Source organism: Anguilla anguilla, chromosome 13 (genome assembly GCF_013347855.1).
Source record: "Anguilla anguilla isolate fAngAng1 chromosome 13, fAngAng1.pri, whole genome shotgun sequence".
NCBI classification, from domain to species: Eukaryota; Metazoa; Chordata; class Actinopteri; order Anguilliformes; family Anguillidae; genus Anguilla; species Anguilla anguilla.
This window is the reverse complement of record NC_049213.1, coordinates 24056511-24075617: the sequence shown is the minus strand read 5'-3', so window position 1 is coordinate 24075617 and position 19107 is coordinate 24056511. Positions and strand designations below refer to the sequence as shown.

The 19107-nt window shown below is 44.4% G+C and overlaps 1 protein-coding gene across 1 annotated transcript; it reads right to left on the bottom strand.

Moving 5' to 3' along the window:
* Nucleotides 1-3005: 3005 nt before the first annotated feature.
* Nucleotides 3006-17935, bottom strand: LOC118211566 (RNA-binding protein 38-like). The gene is made up of 4 exons (XM_035388894.1): nucleotides 17309-17935; nucleotides 14028-14151; nucleotides 12450-12504; nucleotides 3006-4713 (listed from the first exon to the last, which is right to left on the bottom strand). Exons 1-4 carry the CDS (start codon nucleotides 17516-17518, stop codon nucleotides 4416-4418), a joined length of 687 nt encoding a protein of 228 aa, XP_035244785.1. The 5' UTR covers nucleotides 17519-17935; the 3' UTR covers nucleotides 3006-4415.
* Nucleotides 17936-19107: the final 1172 nt, after the last annotated feature.

Here is a 19107-nt window from a genome sequence, read left to right as displayed (position 1 = left end):
TGCCACTCATTTGTGGGACTCCTGAGAAATTCATGGCAGAAGTGAAAGGGATAAAAAGAGAGAGGGAATCTGGTGAAGAATGGAAAGGATTCTCAAAGCACAGGATACAAGGCTTTCCTTGCATTGTTTTTTTAATCAACAAAGTCTTGGAGTTGCACTTGAGGCAAAACAGTCACGGGAATTCTGTAAGGTCAAAGGAGGAGAAGTACTATGTAGAGTACAGAACCTTACAGTGGAGAGGTCATGCTGTGACCCACTCTTGGACAGTGGGGATTTAGAACTGTGGAGGAGAGGATGCTCTGTTCTGTTTCGGGGAGTTTAGAACTGTGCAGTGAACAAGCTGTACTACACTATGTTGTTGGGGAGGGATGGCTGTTGCGTGATGACTCCAGTAAAATGTGCTCTGTCGGGCCTGCGTGAGCTGAACTCCTACATTGTCTTTGCACAGCCATCCTCCTCTTTTTGTGGCATATTGAACACAAATCTCAAATGTGGTTTCATGTCGCTGGAGGTATGGAAGGCCATTTCAATTCAAACAGTGTGACTTGAATACTGGGAACATAGATCTGTTGTATGCACAAGACCAACAGACCTGCCTACTGTAGAGTGAGCAGTGCTCACTTCTACATGGTAAGATGCGTGTACAACCTTTATTTATAAATAAAGGCAGACAGGAACAACACGTTGACACTGTGGGAGTGGATACTTGTGATTAGCAAGGCAATGAACATGCTGATGTGTATGGAAACTGCTACTCATCACACTGACACTAATGGAACTGTGGTTTACTTTGGCACGAGTGAACAGGTAGGAATTCACACTTTCTCAATATCGGAAGACAACTGCCAATTTTCATGTGTGAGCACAAACTTAAAGAGAAATATGCCCCTTCCACAGACCTCTCTGGAAGAGGATAACCTTAAAGAGGTCCTCAGTATGGACTTCACTATTGCCATGATAGCCTTACTTGGGGACTGCAGCATCTCAAAGAAAGCAGTTTCAAAGCTAGCTAATTTAAACATCACCCATGGCAACCTGAAGTTAGTTCTGGACACTGTGAGAGGGGGGAAACAGCCACAATAAATACAATTTTTTCAAAAAATACAAGAAACTTATTTGAAGAAGAACAGCATATCTAGCTGATCATAGGTGACAAGTCAGGTGGCCCAGCATGTACTGCAGGCGTGCTATGGCAGTCGTGAATGGAAGAATGTTGGCTAGGTAAACATCCTCTAAACCTAAACATGTAGCCAATCGGAGAGCAGGAGGGTGCAATACAAGGGCATAGAACATGAGACTGTGAAAAGCAAACATCACTGCAAAAGGCTGCAGGCATTGTAATTCCAGTCATTACTGAAGAATGAATGGCAATGTCCCCTATTCTTAGTATCAAAGTACAATTTCAGGACCTGTATATACATGCTCAAATGCAGACACAAGCAGATGTTTAGCCTCGTGGTTAAATTAATTTTGTCATTGTATTACATTTCAAATTTAGCAGATACTCTCATCCAAAGCATCTCAGGCAGGTTACATATTTTCACAAATTCAATATTTTACTGAAGCAATCCAGGTTTGCTTATTTGGTTAAAGGTATTTTGGTTAAAAGAACAATGGCAACATCCCATATTTTAAATCACGCATTTATACACGGATACTAAATGTGAAGGGCAACAGCAAAGCTTTGCCTTCCTATACTATATTACACGAACATGTCTTGGTTTTAGTGTGAAGTGCAATCAAAGCACCGTCAATTTGGGCGAGGAAGTATGCCTTGTCACGTCTTGCACAGGAAACAAATGTAAATTTTTCTGTCTCTAAGAAATAGTAGTGGCAGCTTGTCACCTATAATTGACTAGACGTGTAGAGGGATTAATATTGACATACATTCCTCCAAAGTGCACTGTGTTCTCAGGGTGCAAACCAGTTTGTCAATATGAGTGAATGCATTCCTCATTTACCACACCAGTACCCACAGAAAGCGTGACGTTTGCATATTCCTGGAAGGAATATATTAACAAGATGACTGATCCCCATCTAAAACAAAACTGAATTAGACCCTGTGGCCAAGCCGGATGCCTGAAGATCCATTCGTTTTAAAGTGTCAATATAGAACAACCGTTAATGTATTTCTGTAGATGCCTGTAAGCAAAATGATGTTTTTCTTGAATTTTAAAGAAACATTCATCTCAATAACACCCGAAGTGCCATGCGTGTGGACGGTGGAGTCGGCGTGTGCTCCTGGCAGATGTCAGCACCGTGGGCTCTGCAAGCTGATAAAACAGGGGCCTCACTGCACCAGCAAAGACAGTCCTCCTCCACCCCTCTCCTGCAAGCGAACAGCACGGGCAGATAACGCGCCTTCCAACGCTGCACTCTGCGTTCGGGGCCACGCCCAGCCTCGGCACGTGCGTCAGCGCGAGGCAGCAGCGGGCCTCTGGCCGCCAGACTGCGGGGCGCTCCGCTCCTGGAGCGGGGCCTCTGGCCGCCAGACTGCGGGGCGCTCCGCTCCTGGAGCGGGGCCTCTGGGGCTGCAGCGCCGCTCCCTCATCCAGCCCCAGCTGAGGCCACAGTGTGTCCGCCGCTGTGCTTCCATATAAGAACTACGGAGCGCTGCGGAGGCTTTGCAGGGAGCTCCGTGGGTTTTCCCCCATTCAGTCACGAATGTATTTCTACCCTGGTAGGATAGGAAAATCATCAAGACGTCACTCAGCGGGGTAATCACAGATAAGGGAGAAAGTCAAACGGCAACTGCAGTGTTAGTGCACAACATTGACTAAGGGAATGTATTGGTTTCTAAACCCTGAAGAAAACTGGAGCACTTTAAAGACTATACAACTGATCATTTTATGAAGGGCTTTTGTCTGGCACACCCAGTTAACGCCCAATTAGACAGCATTGCAAAGAAAGGGGAAAAAAAGAACAAGCAGCAGATTGATATGGACAGCACGTGTACACATATGCACAGGCACATACCTCTCCATATGGATCATTCGCTCATTCGATTCAACCAATCAACCAATTCTTCATTTTCATTTTGTTACATAAAAGGTATACTCCCCCATTCCTTATACATTAAAAACATTTGTATGTAGAAATTCTTTATTTTTTTTCCAGAACATTTTTTTGGTATGGCGTTGCTATGTAAATAACATGAAAACTAAATGCTCCAAATACAGCAGTGACCAAAATACCCTGCAGGGACCGGTGACATTAACTGCAGGACATCAATAAACAGTCCACAAAGAAAGGCCTTGACCGAGGACTGCGATGCAAAGACGTATCATCCATTTCCTGTGGACAGTTATTTTAAATAAAATGTAAAAAATGAAGGAAAAAAAGTTTAACTTATGTTTTTAAATATCTTAACATAAATACTGTAATATACATTTTAATTTGCGGCAGCAATATTAAAAATGTTGTACATGAATGTCCTTTTAAAAAGCAACATTTGATATGATTAACAGTTATATAAAATATGTATTACAGTGTCATCTACCTTGTACACCCCCACATACTCTGCCCCCCTCCCTCCCTATCATAATTGCATATTGAAATTAGCTGTGATTATCTACATCAAACTACGATAATCTAATTAGAAAAGACATGAACCTGCCTTTGAAAAAGAACAAGAAATTCTAATGTTGGCATTAAGGAGTCTCATATAAAAAGTGAAGAGCAAGGTCTTAATATTCACATTATGGAAGTGCAGGGTAAGGGGGGTGAAAAGATTAAGGCCTCATAAAAAGCAGGTGATACTGATGTCATCTTCATGCGCCGTTAGCTCTGGGAGGACCCCTTTGGTCCTTGTTCCTCCATGGCTGAGTACCGGTTAAAGCTCTGCAGAGCGAGGGAGTCCTGATCCTCCTCGTTCACAATGGAGTACGGCTGCTGGTGGCTGGGGAGGCACGACAGCATTTCCTCTGCTGGAGCCCCTGCCTCCCATTTCGCCCAAGAAGCAGAGCCCGTATCGTCCTTCCTTGACCACAAGGCAAGATGTCCCTCCACAGCTTCGCCCTTGCCTGGCCCTGCCTTGAATGTCCATCCTTGTGCCACCAACCCTCACCCCACCAGCCCGCAATGCAGGTACTAACGACAGCTCGTTTGGGTGTGAACATGGCAACGGACAAGAGTGAGGTTTCCTCTGATTGAAACAATATAATCATAAGAACATGGACAAGGACAATACACAACAACATTGAGAGTAACAATAAGAACATTAATAACAATAACAATGATAACAACAGTAGGAGTAATAACATTATTAAACAGAATGCACAGCCTTGCTGTGTGCTTCTGTAAGCCCTTTGACACAACACCCCACGCTCGCAGTGACGGGGTTTCCTCCTGATGTCATAGAGCGATGCCTCTCAGCTTCCCCTCAGCGAACCGCACACCACCACTCCCACGGGAGCTCACTGCATGCGGTCCGGCTGCAGCGGCTGCGGGGGGTACTGCAGGAAGGCGGTGGCCACGCCGGCCCCCGAGGGGAGGGACTGAGGGACGGGTGTGGGCGCGGTGGGGCTGGGCGTGTAGGCGTACCCCAGGAACCCCGGAGAGGCAGAGTATGGGTACTGCTCAAAGGCAGCCGAAGCATACTGGGCGTAGGTGCTGCTGTAGTCCAGGTAGGGGGAGCTGACTGAGGCCATCTGGGAGGGCAGCACCAGGCTGGGCTGCACAAAGGATTGTGGGTAAATGTACTGCTGGGCCAGTCTGCAGACAGGGGTAGCAAATTGGGGCAGGGTGATGGGGGGGGGGGGGGGGGGGGGGGGGGGGAAGAAACGAAACAAAATGACATCACCTATTTTGGGACACACAAAAGGCACAAAGCCACAGGATGGTGTGCATCATGACCACAGAGGAAGACACACAAAGAAACACAAACAAAGCAGACTCGTGGAGCAGACCCTGGCTGCTGAGACAACACAGGCAGACCTGGCTTTCCACAAGAGACAGGCTATGCTCAAGTTCACTGGCTTCCAGTTAGGTATTTTCACTTAATTCAAAGTAATCAAAGGAATAAACAGCAACATTATTTTTTCCATTTTTTCTTTTGAATTATCCAGGCATACTTTTGAAAAGAAGTGAATACTTTACTAAGCTGGCAGATTTTGTGATGCAAAACCAGCCCCTTCAACCAAATACTTTCTGTGAAGCAAGAGGGCACATGCCTAGACGCAGAAGGTGGCAATCTCCATTCTTGCTATAAGTGAACTAAAAGCACAAGGTTTAGAGAAGATGGTGGACATCCCGACATAAAAGGGTATAACGGTATAACAGCTGCTACTGCCTTCTCCATGCTGAACTCACACTCACAAGCACACGTCCCCTCCTACAGCACCCTGGCAGTTAAGTGTGCTTATATAAAAGCACAGCAGCACTGTTTTCACTCCACTGAGGGGTTATTAGGAACAGCTCTCTATTGCTCTCCCTCTGTTGGGGATGGAGGGGGGCGGGTGGTGGTTATTTTTGAACTTTATCTTGCAGACTCTCCCCTCATGGGTGCCCTGCGCTCCTCATGGGTGACAGAGGACTGAGCGTGACCTGGGGGCCAGGGGATGTGGGGGGGGGGGGGGGGGATGGATGTATTTAAACTACCCTACCCTAAATACTCACAGACAATGAGCTCATTTTTATAATCTTGCTGCTTTACAGGAGAAGGGACAGCATAAGCACCCTGCCAATGTCCTCTGTAATCATACAGTGTAACCTGCTTAGAGGCAAATCTGGTATTGGAATAATCTGGTCTCAATGACGGAAACTCTTTCCACTTCCTAATGTTCCTATTCAAATGCAGTTTCAGTACTCCACATAATAAAGACCTTGTATTGAAGAATGATTACTCTATCAGTTTAGTCAAACCATGAAATAAACATAGGATGTAGAATCTAATCTCGTATTAGTTGCCTTTTCTTTTCAGCATATTGAATGAGCTGAACAACTCTGCAATGAGATCACTGCCAAATCACAAAATTACACAAGCGAAATGGTTCATTTGTTTCAAAAGTTCAAATGCCTGCAGCAGTGACATTTTTGGCCATATATTAAGAGGCAATGCAGCAGCATAACTCTCATTCTTTCTTTTTTATACCCCCCCCCCTCAATTTTCTTCCCAGTGTGGAATGCCCAATTGTACAAAGCCAAGCTCATACTGCAATCTCTGTAGCCGATGCGAGATTGTAGACAAACATGCACTCTCCTCCAAAGCACATGTCGCCAGCTGCTTCTTTTCACACTGCAGCCCACAAGCAAGGCTTGCACAGACATGGCTCAGAGGAAGACACTTCATGTGCAGCTTAAGCAAGCAGATCATAGGTGCTCGATCGACCAGCAGGGGTCGCAAGAGAGAAATGAGGATGCCAGCCATCTGAACCCTCACTAACCCAATTATGTTGCCTGTGGTGCTGCTGGCCACAGTTGGCAACAGCAGACTATGGGGCCCATCCTGAAACAACAACAGTGACTTCACTGGATGAGCAACCCAGCAGCCCTTGGTTCTCACCTTTAAAAACAATTATGGCTGAAATGAGTTAATTCCGCACAGAACAGACTTAAGACTTGAAGCCTACACCTTGATGACGGCACTGATTTGACTGCAACTTTGCCTCTCTCTTCAGGTCAGGTGGCATTTGTTTACGACATTAAATGCACATATTTGGTAAGCTGCTTTCATAGAAAGCATCTGCCAAATGACTAGGCCTATATTTTTTGTCGTTGCAGCTTTCAGCAAACATACTTAAGTTAAACTTCAGCACATCACCATTTGCCTGCAAGAAATTCTCATTTTCAAGAAACTGAAATGAGTAAGATTTTTTTCACTGTATACGACTTGCTGTATTTAGAATTGCTGGATTTGGTGTTCACACAATTTTGCTTCTTCCATTCATTTGAATGCATGCTACTTATAATATGTAGACTACTGCTCATCTAAAATCCATCTTGGACTGATACTATTCTTACCAGTGGGTTGCCTTGTATTATAATAGACAGAGTGACATGAGCAGAGACTAAAACTTAACTGACAGGAAAACCCTCACACCCCCCTTTTCACTGTCAAGCAAGAAACCAGCACAAAACTCCAGTGAATGTCACAGCACACGTGCACAATCCACAGGAAGGGGGGGGGGGCTCACACCCTTTGATGTCCCTCCTCCCTTCAAGCCATCACACTTCAAACTGCAATCACCACCACACCCCACCGCACTCCAAAGCCATGCTACAGAAGGGGGAGGGGGGAGAGGGAGGTCTTCCTCATGGTCACCCCCTCCCCAAACACGCACTGCAGAAATCCACTCCACTGCAACCTCAGACCCCACCTTGGGAGATGGGTGGCATGACACCCCCTTGCTGCAGAGGGGTTCCTGCTCCATGGGCACCTTCAGTCCGCTTCAACTGGGAGCACATGACATCCAGGGCAGGGGGGGGGGGGGGGGGGGCAGGATTAACATAGCATGTCAGCATTCAGCACGACCGCAATGACCAGGTCAAACTTCAGGCAAAACGGAAGCTGAATCAGGCCACAGAGAACGCTGATATCCGCCACAAAAATGTTCAAAAAGTAATGGCCTCAATTATACCCAAGAGACTTTAGCTCTCTGCTTTCCGCCAGCATGCCACACAAGGTAGTCAGCAGTATCTACGTTCGGGCTGTTTGCTGCTCAACCTCCTCAGAGGGGGGAAGAAAGAATGACTATTGGTGTCTGTGAGAGACACTGAGAGATCAGACTGATATTTCCCCATTCTCATAGGGCCTTGCGTTGCGTCTGCATAGTCGACCCTTATTTGTAAACCGTAAGGCATCTTATTTGAATGAGAAAGGAGTTAACAGGAGGTAAGTGGGGGGGGGAAAGGAGCTCTGCATCGCTCCACTCCAACTCACACGTCTGATGTCGCACTTTCACAGACACAGAAAAGTCACACCACTTAAACTGACATGGCTAACTTCTCCCCCCCCCGCGGGGACGTCAAGGGAAATTCCTCAGAAGGGATAACAAAACCAAGGTGTCACTGAGGTTTTCAGCACTTGTGCAAACCGTATGGGTGCCACTGTGAGATAGGGCCCGTCATAATAATGAAAGGCAGGAAACAACACAAAGAAATAAAAAAGAAAAATAAGAAAAACAGGCAGGCCATTTTGGTGCGCTCAGTGCAGAATGTGGCCTCTGAATTGGCCCTGGGGTGCTGAGGGCTCAATTGGGGACTGTGTGAATATTTAATGAGCCAAACTCGCTTGCCACCTGTGGAAGGTGAGGACGGGCGCAGTTGGCACCACTGCCCCAATTAGCACAATCCCCAACAATGCCAGTTCAGCAAAGCCAGGCTCATGCCCATCTGCTGCCCGACCCCGCCTCCGCCCCCGCCCCCGCCCCCGGCCCCTTTCCCCCCCCAGCAGATAGCTCACCAGGGTGTCAGGTTTCAGTGCCTCGAGGGCCTAATCCCCCTCCTGAGGGCAAGCTGCTTGTGTTGAAGCAGGAAGCTTACAAAACCTTCGAACACGGCCTGTCCTCTGTTGTGTGAAAGAGACGTAGACACAGACAAAGAGAAGGGGGAGAAGAGACAGAGGGGAAAAGAAAGACAGGAAGAGAGAGAGACAGAGAGAGGGAGAGAGTTCAGACTGTTCTGGCAGCCTCTCTCTCGCCAGGGCACCGTGACACAGGGTACATGTGATTGGACTGGCCTGCGCCCTCCTCTGACCCTCCCCGCCCTCACCCTGCACATGCCACAACCTCTTCAGACAGGCCTCTCCCTCCAAGACACACTTTCAGCACTGCAACTGAGACACTGCATGTATGGCACAAACATCTTCCTTGTCATTTTGTTCACTTAATTTTAAAATATGGAAAAAAGGGGGGGGAATGAAAGTGGAATTATTGGAATGAAAATTAATCGAATTCAACCGAAAAAAAAGAGTGGGACTGATTGACGTGATGTTTTCCAAGTTTTCCCAGAGCTGGCAGGCCACACACACACACACACACACACACACACAACAGGTAGAAGAACAGTCTGAGATGACAACTATCCCCTTTCAGCCCTGCCCCCTCAAACACCTGCCAGTCGAGCATTAGTGAACAAGTTCCACTCCGCAGCGCTTCAGCATGTAGATATCTGTGGCCACTAAGATAGGAAGGGGCATTCTCACATACAAATCATACCCTCTACATGTCAACCTGACAGGGCCTAATAATAAGCATCCTATGATGCCAGAGCGGAGGACAGTGGCCCGGTGCCCTTCCCTGAACCCGCACAGCACAGTCTGTGCAGCGAGAGCATAACCACACATCCACGCTTTCCCCACTACTCTGCACGATCCAAGGACCACAAACAAGTCTGGCCAAATGCCATCTTCACGCTCAGTAACAAACACCTAATGGTGATAGATGGGCAGTAAGAGGTGTGTCACAAGAGAGACGGGCTGTTTGCGGACCAATATTCCACACACAGAATCAGAGGAAATTGCTCCAGACTGCAATTTTTCCAACTCACATGGCAACCACAGAGCACTTTCTTGGTTCATTTAAACTGAGTTTGTATAGCGCCTTTTACAGAGACACAGGGCACAAAGACGCTTTACAGGAAAACAGGAAAACCGTCTGTATGGACTGTCTGGTTGTTTACGGACTCCCTGACTTCAATAGCGTCACCAGCAGCTAGATTTACGACCCAGGACACACCAAACACAAACTGAACATATACACTAGTTGGTACTCTTTGTGCAGCAGAGCTGCCACCTCGCACTGCCAGGCATAAAGGAACACGGGGAGGAAATGAGATTATTTTTTCAAGGTGTTTCCTGTTTGACTGAAGGGGCCTGTGTGCATTAGTTTTGCAGTTAGTTAGCTCTTTTACGCATTGCCCCAGTTCAGCAGGCAGTGGCCCCCCACCGGGCTCTTGGTTAGCATAAACGCACTGTGCACACCAGCACAAAGCCAGGCACACTCTGCGCAGGCTCACTGCCGGCTGAAGAGAGGAACACAACTGAACAAGACCTGCAGCTAGACTGCTGCCGAGAAGCTGATATTCAAGAGACACCTCTGCCCAACACTGCTCTAAGAAACCACAATGAACATAAAAACCATGGCAACCCATCATCTTATCTGCACTCTGAGACCTATGTTCACGTCTGCAGGCTATCGAGGCTGACTGTTTTTACAATGCCACATTTTATCAAATACATTTTATTGTAACTTTTTAAAAAATAGAATTCAGAAATTGAATTTTTTTCCAAGTTATAAGAGCATCTTCTAAGCGCACAAAGTAGGGAAGCAAATTCACAATAATTCCTTTGATCAATTAATCTTAATGTTAACAAATAATCGATAGTCATTAGCGCAGGCCTAAATTCCATGAACTGAGGTTAAACAGCTCACCAATAAAAATGCGAGTGACGCAAGAGGCAATACTTTTCCTGACCCCAGGCTTTGTGAACGAGCTTCTTTTCACTCGCATTCAGAATGAATAAGATCAAAATACTGAACACAACGTGAAAACACAGAACAATATGTTTAGATGGCTCTTAAATTTAGACAAAAAGGCAACGTAAACACCTCAGCTCAGAGAATTTAGCGTCTCTTCCTACTGCCTGCTACACTTAAAATTGTCTGTTAAAACAGTACAGGTGTACCCCAAGTACATCATCATCATGTGTAATAAGTGGAAGACATGTTGTCCTTTGGTCACTATTGCAACTCAGCAACAGGGCACAGGCAAGGCAAGTGGGACACAGGGGTCACATTTGAGCACTTGAAATAGATTCAACTCCCACAGGGGGGGTTTTGCAGTTTCCAGGAAATCAATGAAGCGGTCAGTAAATTAAGTCTTAAATTAGGACAAAATCCTAGTAATATATATTAAAACATTGCAGTTCCCAAAATGCCAAAAACAAAAACTACTGTGTTGCCTACTGCATAGCAAACCGATTTAAAAACCTGGATTTGCACTTAGATCTTTTGGCAAAAAAACCATGGCTAGCAACAGCTAGCCCACAAAATGATATAGTTAACATTGCTTCTGCAATCAAATGTTCAAAGTGAAACCATTCGATTATGGTCAACAAGGTAGTTTACTTTTCATGCTCATGGACCATATTGTAGTTAACGTGGTTCCTTACTGGGGAAATCATAAAGATAGATGAAGATGTCAGGGAATCATAAGTAACCACAAGCTACTGATTTGGATCATTTGTCCACTCTGAAGCCGCATACGGACTGTAGCCTACTCGAGTCCGATTTGGTTCATTTAGCCAAAATACCTTCGCTGAATTTTTCGATTCAATGCAATTTGCTGACATTACAATAAAATAGCAATGATGGCTAGCTTGATCTACAGGTCCCTACGCAGAACAGTGATAGACTGTTTTCTCCCTCGCTGACTCCGCCCATGAGCTTGACACCTTACCAACAGTATCTGCGCCAGTACCCGGATGTACATTTCCAAGCCTAGCTAAGGAGGTTGAACTATACAGCTCTATCTGGAGGACTATTTAAATCATAATGTTTCTCTCTGAAAGAAAAATACAAAATAAAATTAATCTTTTTACTCATTAAGCTTGATCGACGTGAATGCGTAATGAAGAATAATTGATCATCGATTAACTGCTAACATCCCTAGCACAAAGCATGATTTGGCACCAATTCTAAACTAAATTTGCATGTCTGGAGCGGTAGTTCTGAGACAATGTCGTATTTCAATAGCATTTACTTCAAGTGTTTAACCAATGTGAAATCATTTTCTCACACCACATTTAATATCACAAATGTCACACAAGAAAAGGTTTTGAAAGTCCCACCTGTCCACAGTAGTGCTTGACAGTAAAACGGGGCAGGGGGCAGACAGGGGGCAGAGAAAGGTGCAGTGCAGTGATGCAGTGGCGGGTGCTGTACGGTGATAACGGGGGCCACAGGGGCCTCCAGGGGAGTCCGCTTAAACTCATGTCACTGTAGTGCTAATTACCTGCCCATTAGCATGTGAGCATGCAGCCTGAACCTGGCTCTCCAGGGCCTGATTAAATACTAGTCTCTACTGGTAGCTTCAAGCCACCGACTTGCACTGGGACTGCTGGCCAAGCGCAAAGAGCTATATCAAAGTAGCACTACAGCCTTTAAACCCTTAAAAGCCTGCCCTCCAGGGCAGGAGATCTTCTGTACAGACCGTGCACTTGGACTGCCCTGTCCCAAACACTGCAACCTTTTAACATCTTCCAGAAATGTAATCAAACTGTCTGCTGAGCACTGCAAATAAAAACATCTGCCAAGCCAATAAACACCCATAATAGCTCCTGTCTTGGTGGAGCGCTCTTTCAATGCGCAGAGGGAGGTGGGAGAAGCTCTTTAAGGGGGTCCAGGACCTGGGAGACTCTAAGCACAGACACATTTAATGAGAGATCTCATGTGAGAACACACAGTAAAGACCCAGGAGAGCGCCACACGCCCCAGTGCAAGCGAACTTACCCATACTGCCTCTGGATGAGCGTCGGATGAACCTGCTGCACACCCACCGACAAGCCTGGAAGTGAGAGCAGGGAAAGGGTTAGGGTGACGCACACACACACACACACACACACACACACCTCTAAGCAGACAAACAATGTCTGATAATGAGAAAAACATACGGACAGAAAGACACAAACCTACATAGCCTTAAAAAACAAAAAAGAAAAAAAGAATAAAAAAAATAAAAAAGATGAGGCCAATACAGTACATGGACCATATGACCATGTGTGTGTGGTGTGTGAATTTTTATTGGGGGGGGGGGGGGGGGGGGGGGGGTAAACAAGTCCCTTTCAACAAATGGGTCCCATGTTGACATGACTGGTGGAAGAAACATTTTTTTTGCACTGAAATCCACATCCACTTTCATTTTCCAAATTTTTGGGATTATTCTCACATTGTGTGGTGATTTGGGGTAACACTGCCCTTTTATCTGTTGTTTAAAGCCTTTGAAAGCCAGTCTCTCTTGCAGTGTTTGCACATCAGTGCAAGAGGACCCACAGCGAGCACTGAGGCCTTACAAATGAGACTTCAGAGCCTGCACACAGAACAAGACTCAATGTCAACATACAGTATTCAAAGAGTCCACACCATTAGACCTCAGAGTCAGCAGTGATATTTTTTTCAGTATATGCAAATCAAGGTGATTGTAAATGCGAGCCAAACTTTGATTTGTGACCCGGGCTGTTCCTGTGTGACTGTCCCTATGAAGCTGTGCACTTGTGACAGGGCGTGTACGTGTGCACACAGCGACCAGTGTACGCGAGTCTGAGCCCTATAATGGCTGCCTTGGCTGTCAAAACTTTTTCGGGGCCAAATCAAAAAATACAATACAGTAATCAAGGGTAGGGCAGGATTTTAAACAAATGGGAGTAGGCACAAAATTTGAAAGGATTAAAGCAGGACCTGTCATTTGCAAAATCAGTGTAGTGAGAGAGAGCACCAGCTATATGGAAGAAGCAACCTCTGCCAGAGCCAGGCAGCTGAAAATGAGGAGACCCCAGGTAGCGCCATTTTATTTATTTATTATTATTTATTTATTCCCCTCAGTCCATGAGCCCTGCAGCTAAAGGGTACCCTCCTTTGGTGCACTTGCCTGCGTGCCAGTGACTAATTCACACCCTACATTCCACACAAATCTACAGGAGAGAACAAGGGCCCACTGGAAAAATGACATCTCTTTAAGCGACTTGCTTGGTGTATGGTTGTGACAAAGATGTACTGGTAATTCAAGGAAACCGGACTGACTTAAAGCTACTTAGGCCCGGGTGGATGAGCTGTGGTCTCCTGGTCATATTTGTATGATTCATTTCAAAGTTCACTTCTGATTATTGTTCAGGGCAACTGAAAGAAACTCTACAGAATATACATACAAACTTTTAGGGATCTACAAAGTTGAGTCATGGGAGGGTGACTAATATGATCTCTTGGTACCAACAAATTTTTCAATTAATTGCATAAATAGCGTTTACATCCTTCCTCTAACCTCTCCAGTGAATGGTGATGCAATTGCTTCAGTACAGTACAGCACCAGCTCACCTGTCTGCAGGCTCCGAGGCTTGGCCCCCAGGTAGGCCAGGTTGACATTGGCTTTCCTACCATCGATGATGGGGTTAGGGTCTTTACAGGCTCTTTCTGCTGCTCCCCGGTCTGTCATGGTCACCTGACACAGGAAACATAAAGACAGTGTTAGTCACTAAGAGGAGACCCACCACAGCCAACAATCTTGGATAGTGGCTCCAATTTCAAGGACAGCAGCTGTGTTTGAGGCAGTCATGTTGTGCAAATTTCTATGCAGATTCACTGATCACCACATCATCCGGAAGGCCCGCATCCCATGGATTATGCCCTGCACCACCCCTGATCCACAATCTAGACCGAGCTTTGTGCAGTGTAAAATGCACTACAAAACCCAGAAAGCATTCATAAATCAGCATTTTCACTACCATCTGCGTGTGCCTTGAAGACATCATACACACCTGGACACTTTTTACCATGGAGCAAACTGCACACACTGTAGTATTCAATACAGAGCTGTGAGTGACCAGGTCAGCAACACACCACTCTCAAAAACAGACAACACAGCAGAGGAAGATTTAAAGTATTTATCAAATGTTTTTCTCCAGAAGAAATTCTGTAAATGCATGACTGCAGCTGTAAATAGACTATCTCTAGAAACAGTAAAGACAGAGGAGAGAAAGTTCTGGAACACATCCTTGTACTGGTGTTTGTCATACAGAAGATAGAAGAATACTTTTATGGAAGTGCTACTTTTCCCCCACCATTTTAAGTTCCATTGAGAAACAAGAATATCAAGTTGGTCTCCTCAGTTGGCAGAGGCAGGCTCCTACAAGTAGCTCTCATGGCAGTAGACAGCATAGACCACCAAGAGCTTTCCCAAATCAAAAACACCCACGTTTCCCCCAGCCGGTTGAACAGGTTGTCCCAGAAACGAGCCCGGGTATCCGTTAATGATTTAACTGTAGGGCTCCTATATCTAGCATGTTAATACAAAGTATTTTCAATGTGTTTAGGTCCAGCAGAACCAGCAGTTACCAACATGAGTGTAGGCATCAGTGTGTGTAGCCTATATGCGCACAGTTGAGACTAAAACAGAGGGGACTGGATATGTGATTGATGAAACCAGTTACACCTGACTCACAATAAACAGAGTAGGAAACTCATGTTTCCATGCACAAAATGTATAACCAACTGATTTTTTGCTCAAAAATTACTCAAGTCATTTCAAACTATATTAGTAAAAAGCCCAGGTCACTGTCTCAAAACAAAATATAATGGAAGTGGCTAGTGTTTACTTAATGAAAGGGGGAAAAAAACGTGTGATTATTTTAGTAGAGTATTACTACAGAAACTTAAAATACATGATGGCAAATAAAACCTGTTTACATTCGTAAAACTGATGCCAATATTTTGAGATTCATACACACATGGTGCTGATGGTTTAAGCTAAAGCAAATGAAAACAAATTATTTGGACAAAGCGCACACACTCACAATTCTTGACACAACAAAGTGAAGTTAACCATTGCCTTTTATCTCATGGCAAAAACTTTACAAAGGGAATGTGACAGGGCCTTATGCTCCAGACGACTGAGCAGTCCAACTTAAGGGAAAGAAATGAATCCCACTTTCACTGCAGTTCGACTTATTCAATAAACATAAGTAAAGAGGCCAGGCCTTGTGCCACCGTGCCTTCCGTGGGATCTTGTTTAAATATCCATATAAAGCATGCGCGAACGAATCACTGTTCACGTGCCCTACAGCAAAAAATAAAAAAAATAGACTTTTCAAATTCAACTTTTCACACATACGCTGAATGGAGGAACAGACGACATATGTTACGGAAATAAACTACTTACCTTTCAACTCGTGATCCATATAGCATAGTCAGCAAGAAAAACATTTGTTAGAAGATTTAAACTCCTTAAGCTCCTTAGCATCAATGGATTACATGTATATTTCATTACTACTAGTCTTAATGAACTACATATGGAACGAAAATATGTTGCTACTGTCCATTTATTTTATTCTCCAGCTGCGATTCTCAACCCTGGTCCTGGTGACGTACTATGAATGCTTAATTAATTTTAATAAACTTCTGACAAAGAACACCAATATATTTTATGGAATTGTATCTCAATATTTAAGATATAAATATATTTTAAGAAATAAATCGGATACATTTAAGAAATATTTACAAAAGTATTCGATTATCTTAAATTCTTCCTGTGGGAAAAACTCGTGTGATATTCGAAAAACACTGGTCATTATTGTAAGATGTGAGTGTAAAAGCGCTTCCTAAAAATGATTGATTAACGTGCACACTGACAGGCGAAAGGCGCGTGGAGTATCAGAAGCACCGGGAGCATTCACGTGCTCTGATACGTTATCTGATCCGTAGTTGCACCAGAATATAATGCTCTGCGTGCAGATGATAACTTTCATTTCCAGAAGAAGCCGTGGATAAACGTGATGACTTTGAAAGTCTCGATTTTTAGCTTTAATACAATATTTGAACTTTCCGATCTTTACCGGTCGCCTTTCCAATAGTTATATACAGAGTTATTTTAGCTCCCGATGAAACACGTGAATGCGGTAGCACTCGCTGTTCACATTACACTCATAATCAAAATTGTCTTTCAACTGTACCAACCATACCGATAACCAACGTTGGCTAACAAGCTATCGACTTAGACAGTAAAGTTACGGTATATTGCGATCCCACGGTCGACGTTGTGTAGAGTATTGTCCGGGGTTGTTGCGGCATTTAGTATAACAATCGACCGATTCACAGCGTGAAGTAAATGACTGACATGTATGACAAGAGACAATTGTTGCTTGTACCCTACGATACCCCGTTATCCATTAAAAACCATGTGTTCACCCATCTGCGGCGTTTTTTAGACTTCGAATTCACATAAAATCCACGATTCATTTTCAGACATTCACTTAAAATACGGTGCAGCAGGGGCATACCCAACTGGATAACAGATAAGTGAAGTAGTTTTGAGTTTGCCTGCTGCTTGTTTAGTAAGCAGCAAGCTATCATAGCAATACAAACATGAGCAGGCAAAATACCTCATCCCCATCCTCATTTGGCCGCCCAAGTGTCAGTGCATTGCGAACAAAGAAACAAATACCTTTGCAATTTACCGTTAAGTTATAGGTGGACGCTGGTAATTTGGCTAACGTTAGCTCGCATTAACACAGAATGTTATGAACACCACGAGTGCAATGATTCTTAAAATGAAACCAAGGTGAATTAACTTAGGGGACGTGTCGATTGCCAATGTTACTTACAAATCCGTATCCTCTAGATTTCCCCGTCTGTCGATCCGTTATCACCACCGCTTCTTCGATGTCCCCAAATGCCTCGAAGTACTTTCGGAGAGAAGCGTCGGTAGTGTGGTAAGGCAAACCGCCCACAAAAATTTTTGTGAAAGTAGTGTCTTTTTGAATTGTTGGATGCATAGCCTCCAGGACACCGTTCACAAACTGATGTAAAAGCATTAGTTAGCTAGCTGGTTACTGAAATAAATTCGATAATTAACCAATAAAAAATGGCTAGCTAATTGTGACTCGGCTAGCTAGTTAGGCTAACGTTACTCGTTGGCATGAAATTAAAACATTCAAGGTAACTTGCGAGCCTACTGGCCAATTTCACAATGGAACAGCAAGCCTTTGTTTTCCAATTTAACTCTTCTTTCTTCCTCGAAGTATGAACCTTCTATTCCATGCGATCCTTACTTCATCCTTTCGAGCTACGACTAATTGTTCACAGATCTGCCGTCTCGGCAGGTGGCTTACTTGACTTGCCGCTTTGACTGAACTCCCGGAAACTGTTTTATACTGCGTATATCTATCCACGCCTCTCCGTGGTTTTGCCCAATGTGTTTTGTCCTAATGCTGCCAGACCCCCTCCTACACTCCACCTCCCAGCTTTCCACTTTCACCTGCTGTTGTCTTAAACTACACAAAGACAGTAACGCAAAAACCTGCGACCCCGGGACTAAATGTTTCATTATGCCAAATTCGAAGCAGAAGGACAGACGTCGTTTCCCATTAGGTTTTTATTCAGAATTGTTCATGCCAAGAAGTTGATTTGTCCGTCCTTGATTGACAGGATCTCAACGGATAATGCCATTTAAAAGCACATGTTCCGAAGGGCATGTACGCACGATGGTAGTTTAAAGGGCTTAAAAGCGTCGCCGTGATAACTTGCAGAATATTGGTGAAGGTAACTTTCGTTCCTTCTGGTGAGCCGCATCTTTCGGCCCCGTTCGTTCGCTGGGAGCGTTTACAGGACTGTATAACAATGTGAAACTACACTGTATCAGCCTGCAAATGACACATCCCTGCGCTTGGAAGAATGTTGCTTAGGTTCCAAAAGCTGCCCAGATCACGAAGCTATTTTCTAAAGCCTCTGGTTTACGTTTGTATTTTTTAAAATGTGAGCTACTGTCTATACATGACTGCCATCTTGTGGTAGTTTATATCCTCCTTGAAATTGCTGTAGGTATCGATATGACTCCAAACTGACTGAAACCTTGAAAATCTGGAATTTGTTGGGTGAATGCAAATCAAGATTAGACAAATGGTCATAATATACATGTGTGTGTGTGTGTGTGTGTAAAGTCTCTCCAGACAAGCTTTATCCCTCAGTGTTGTGAAATACCTTGCTCAGGTTTTTAACAGGCCTCTCTGTGATTTAACAAGCAATCATTTTATATTTATTTAGATCAGTTAGCATACTCACTCTCAAGTATATGGTATATTACTTCAGATAAGCCTTATGAATACAGAACTGGGAAAACCATCCCTTTTATTCATTATGCACCTCATACATGGAACAACGTGCCATGTTCAAACCCTCCAGATTATGTTAATTCGTTTAAACAAGGTCTAACAGGATAAACGGTGATTTCTCTTAATGTATCACAATTCTTTTCTTTATTGTCCACTGCTTATCTTTGTCTTGTCATTGTGTGATTGTGATTCCTATTTCTGTGCATTCTGAAATTATATCATTTGTGCATTTTTATGTATCCCATGGCAAGAGAGCATTGCTCACGCTCGGTCTTCCCTGGTTACATAAAGGT

Coding starts and splice junctions, on each gene's coding strand:
- LOC118211566 (XM_035388894.1), bottom strand. CDS start 17,518: ATGCTTTTACATCAGTTTGTGAACGGTGTCCTGGAGGCTATGCATCCA. Junction 14,152..17,308: donor AATCTAGAGGATACGGATTT/GTAAGTAACATT, acceptor TTCCTGTGTCAG/GTGACCATGACAGACCGGGG. Junction 4,714..12,449: donor CTCATCCAGAGGCAGTATGG/GTAAGTTCGCTT, acceptor CCCTGTCTGCAG/ACTGGCCCAGCAGTACATTT.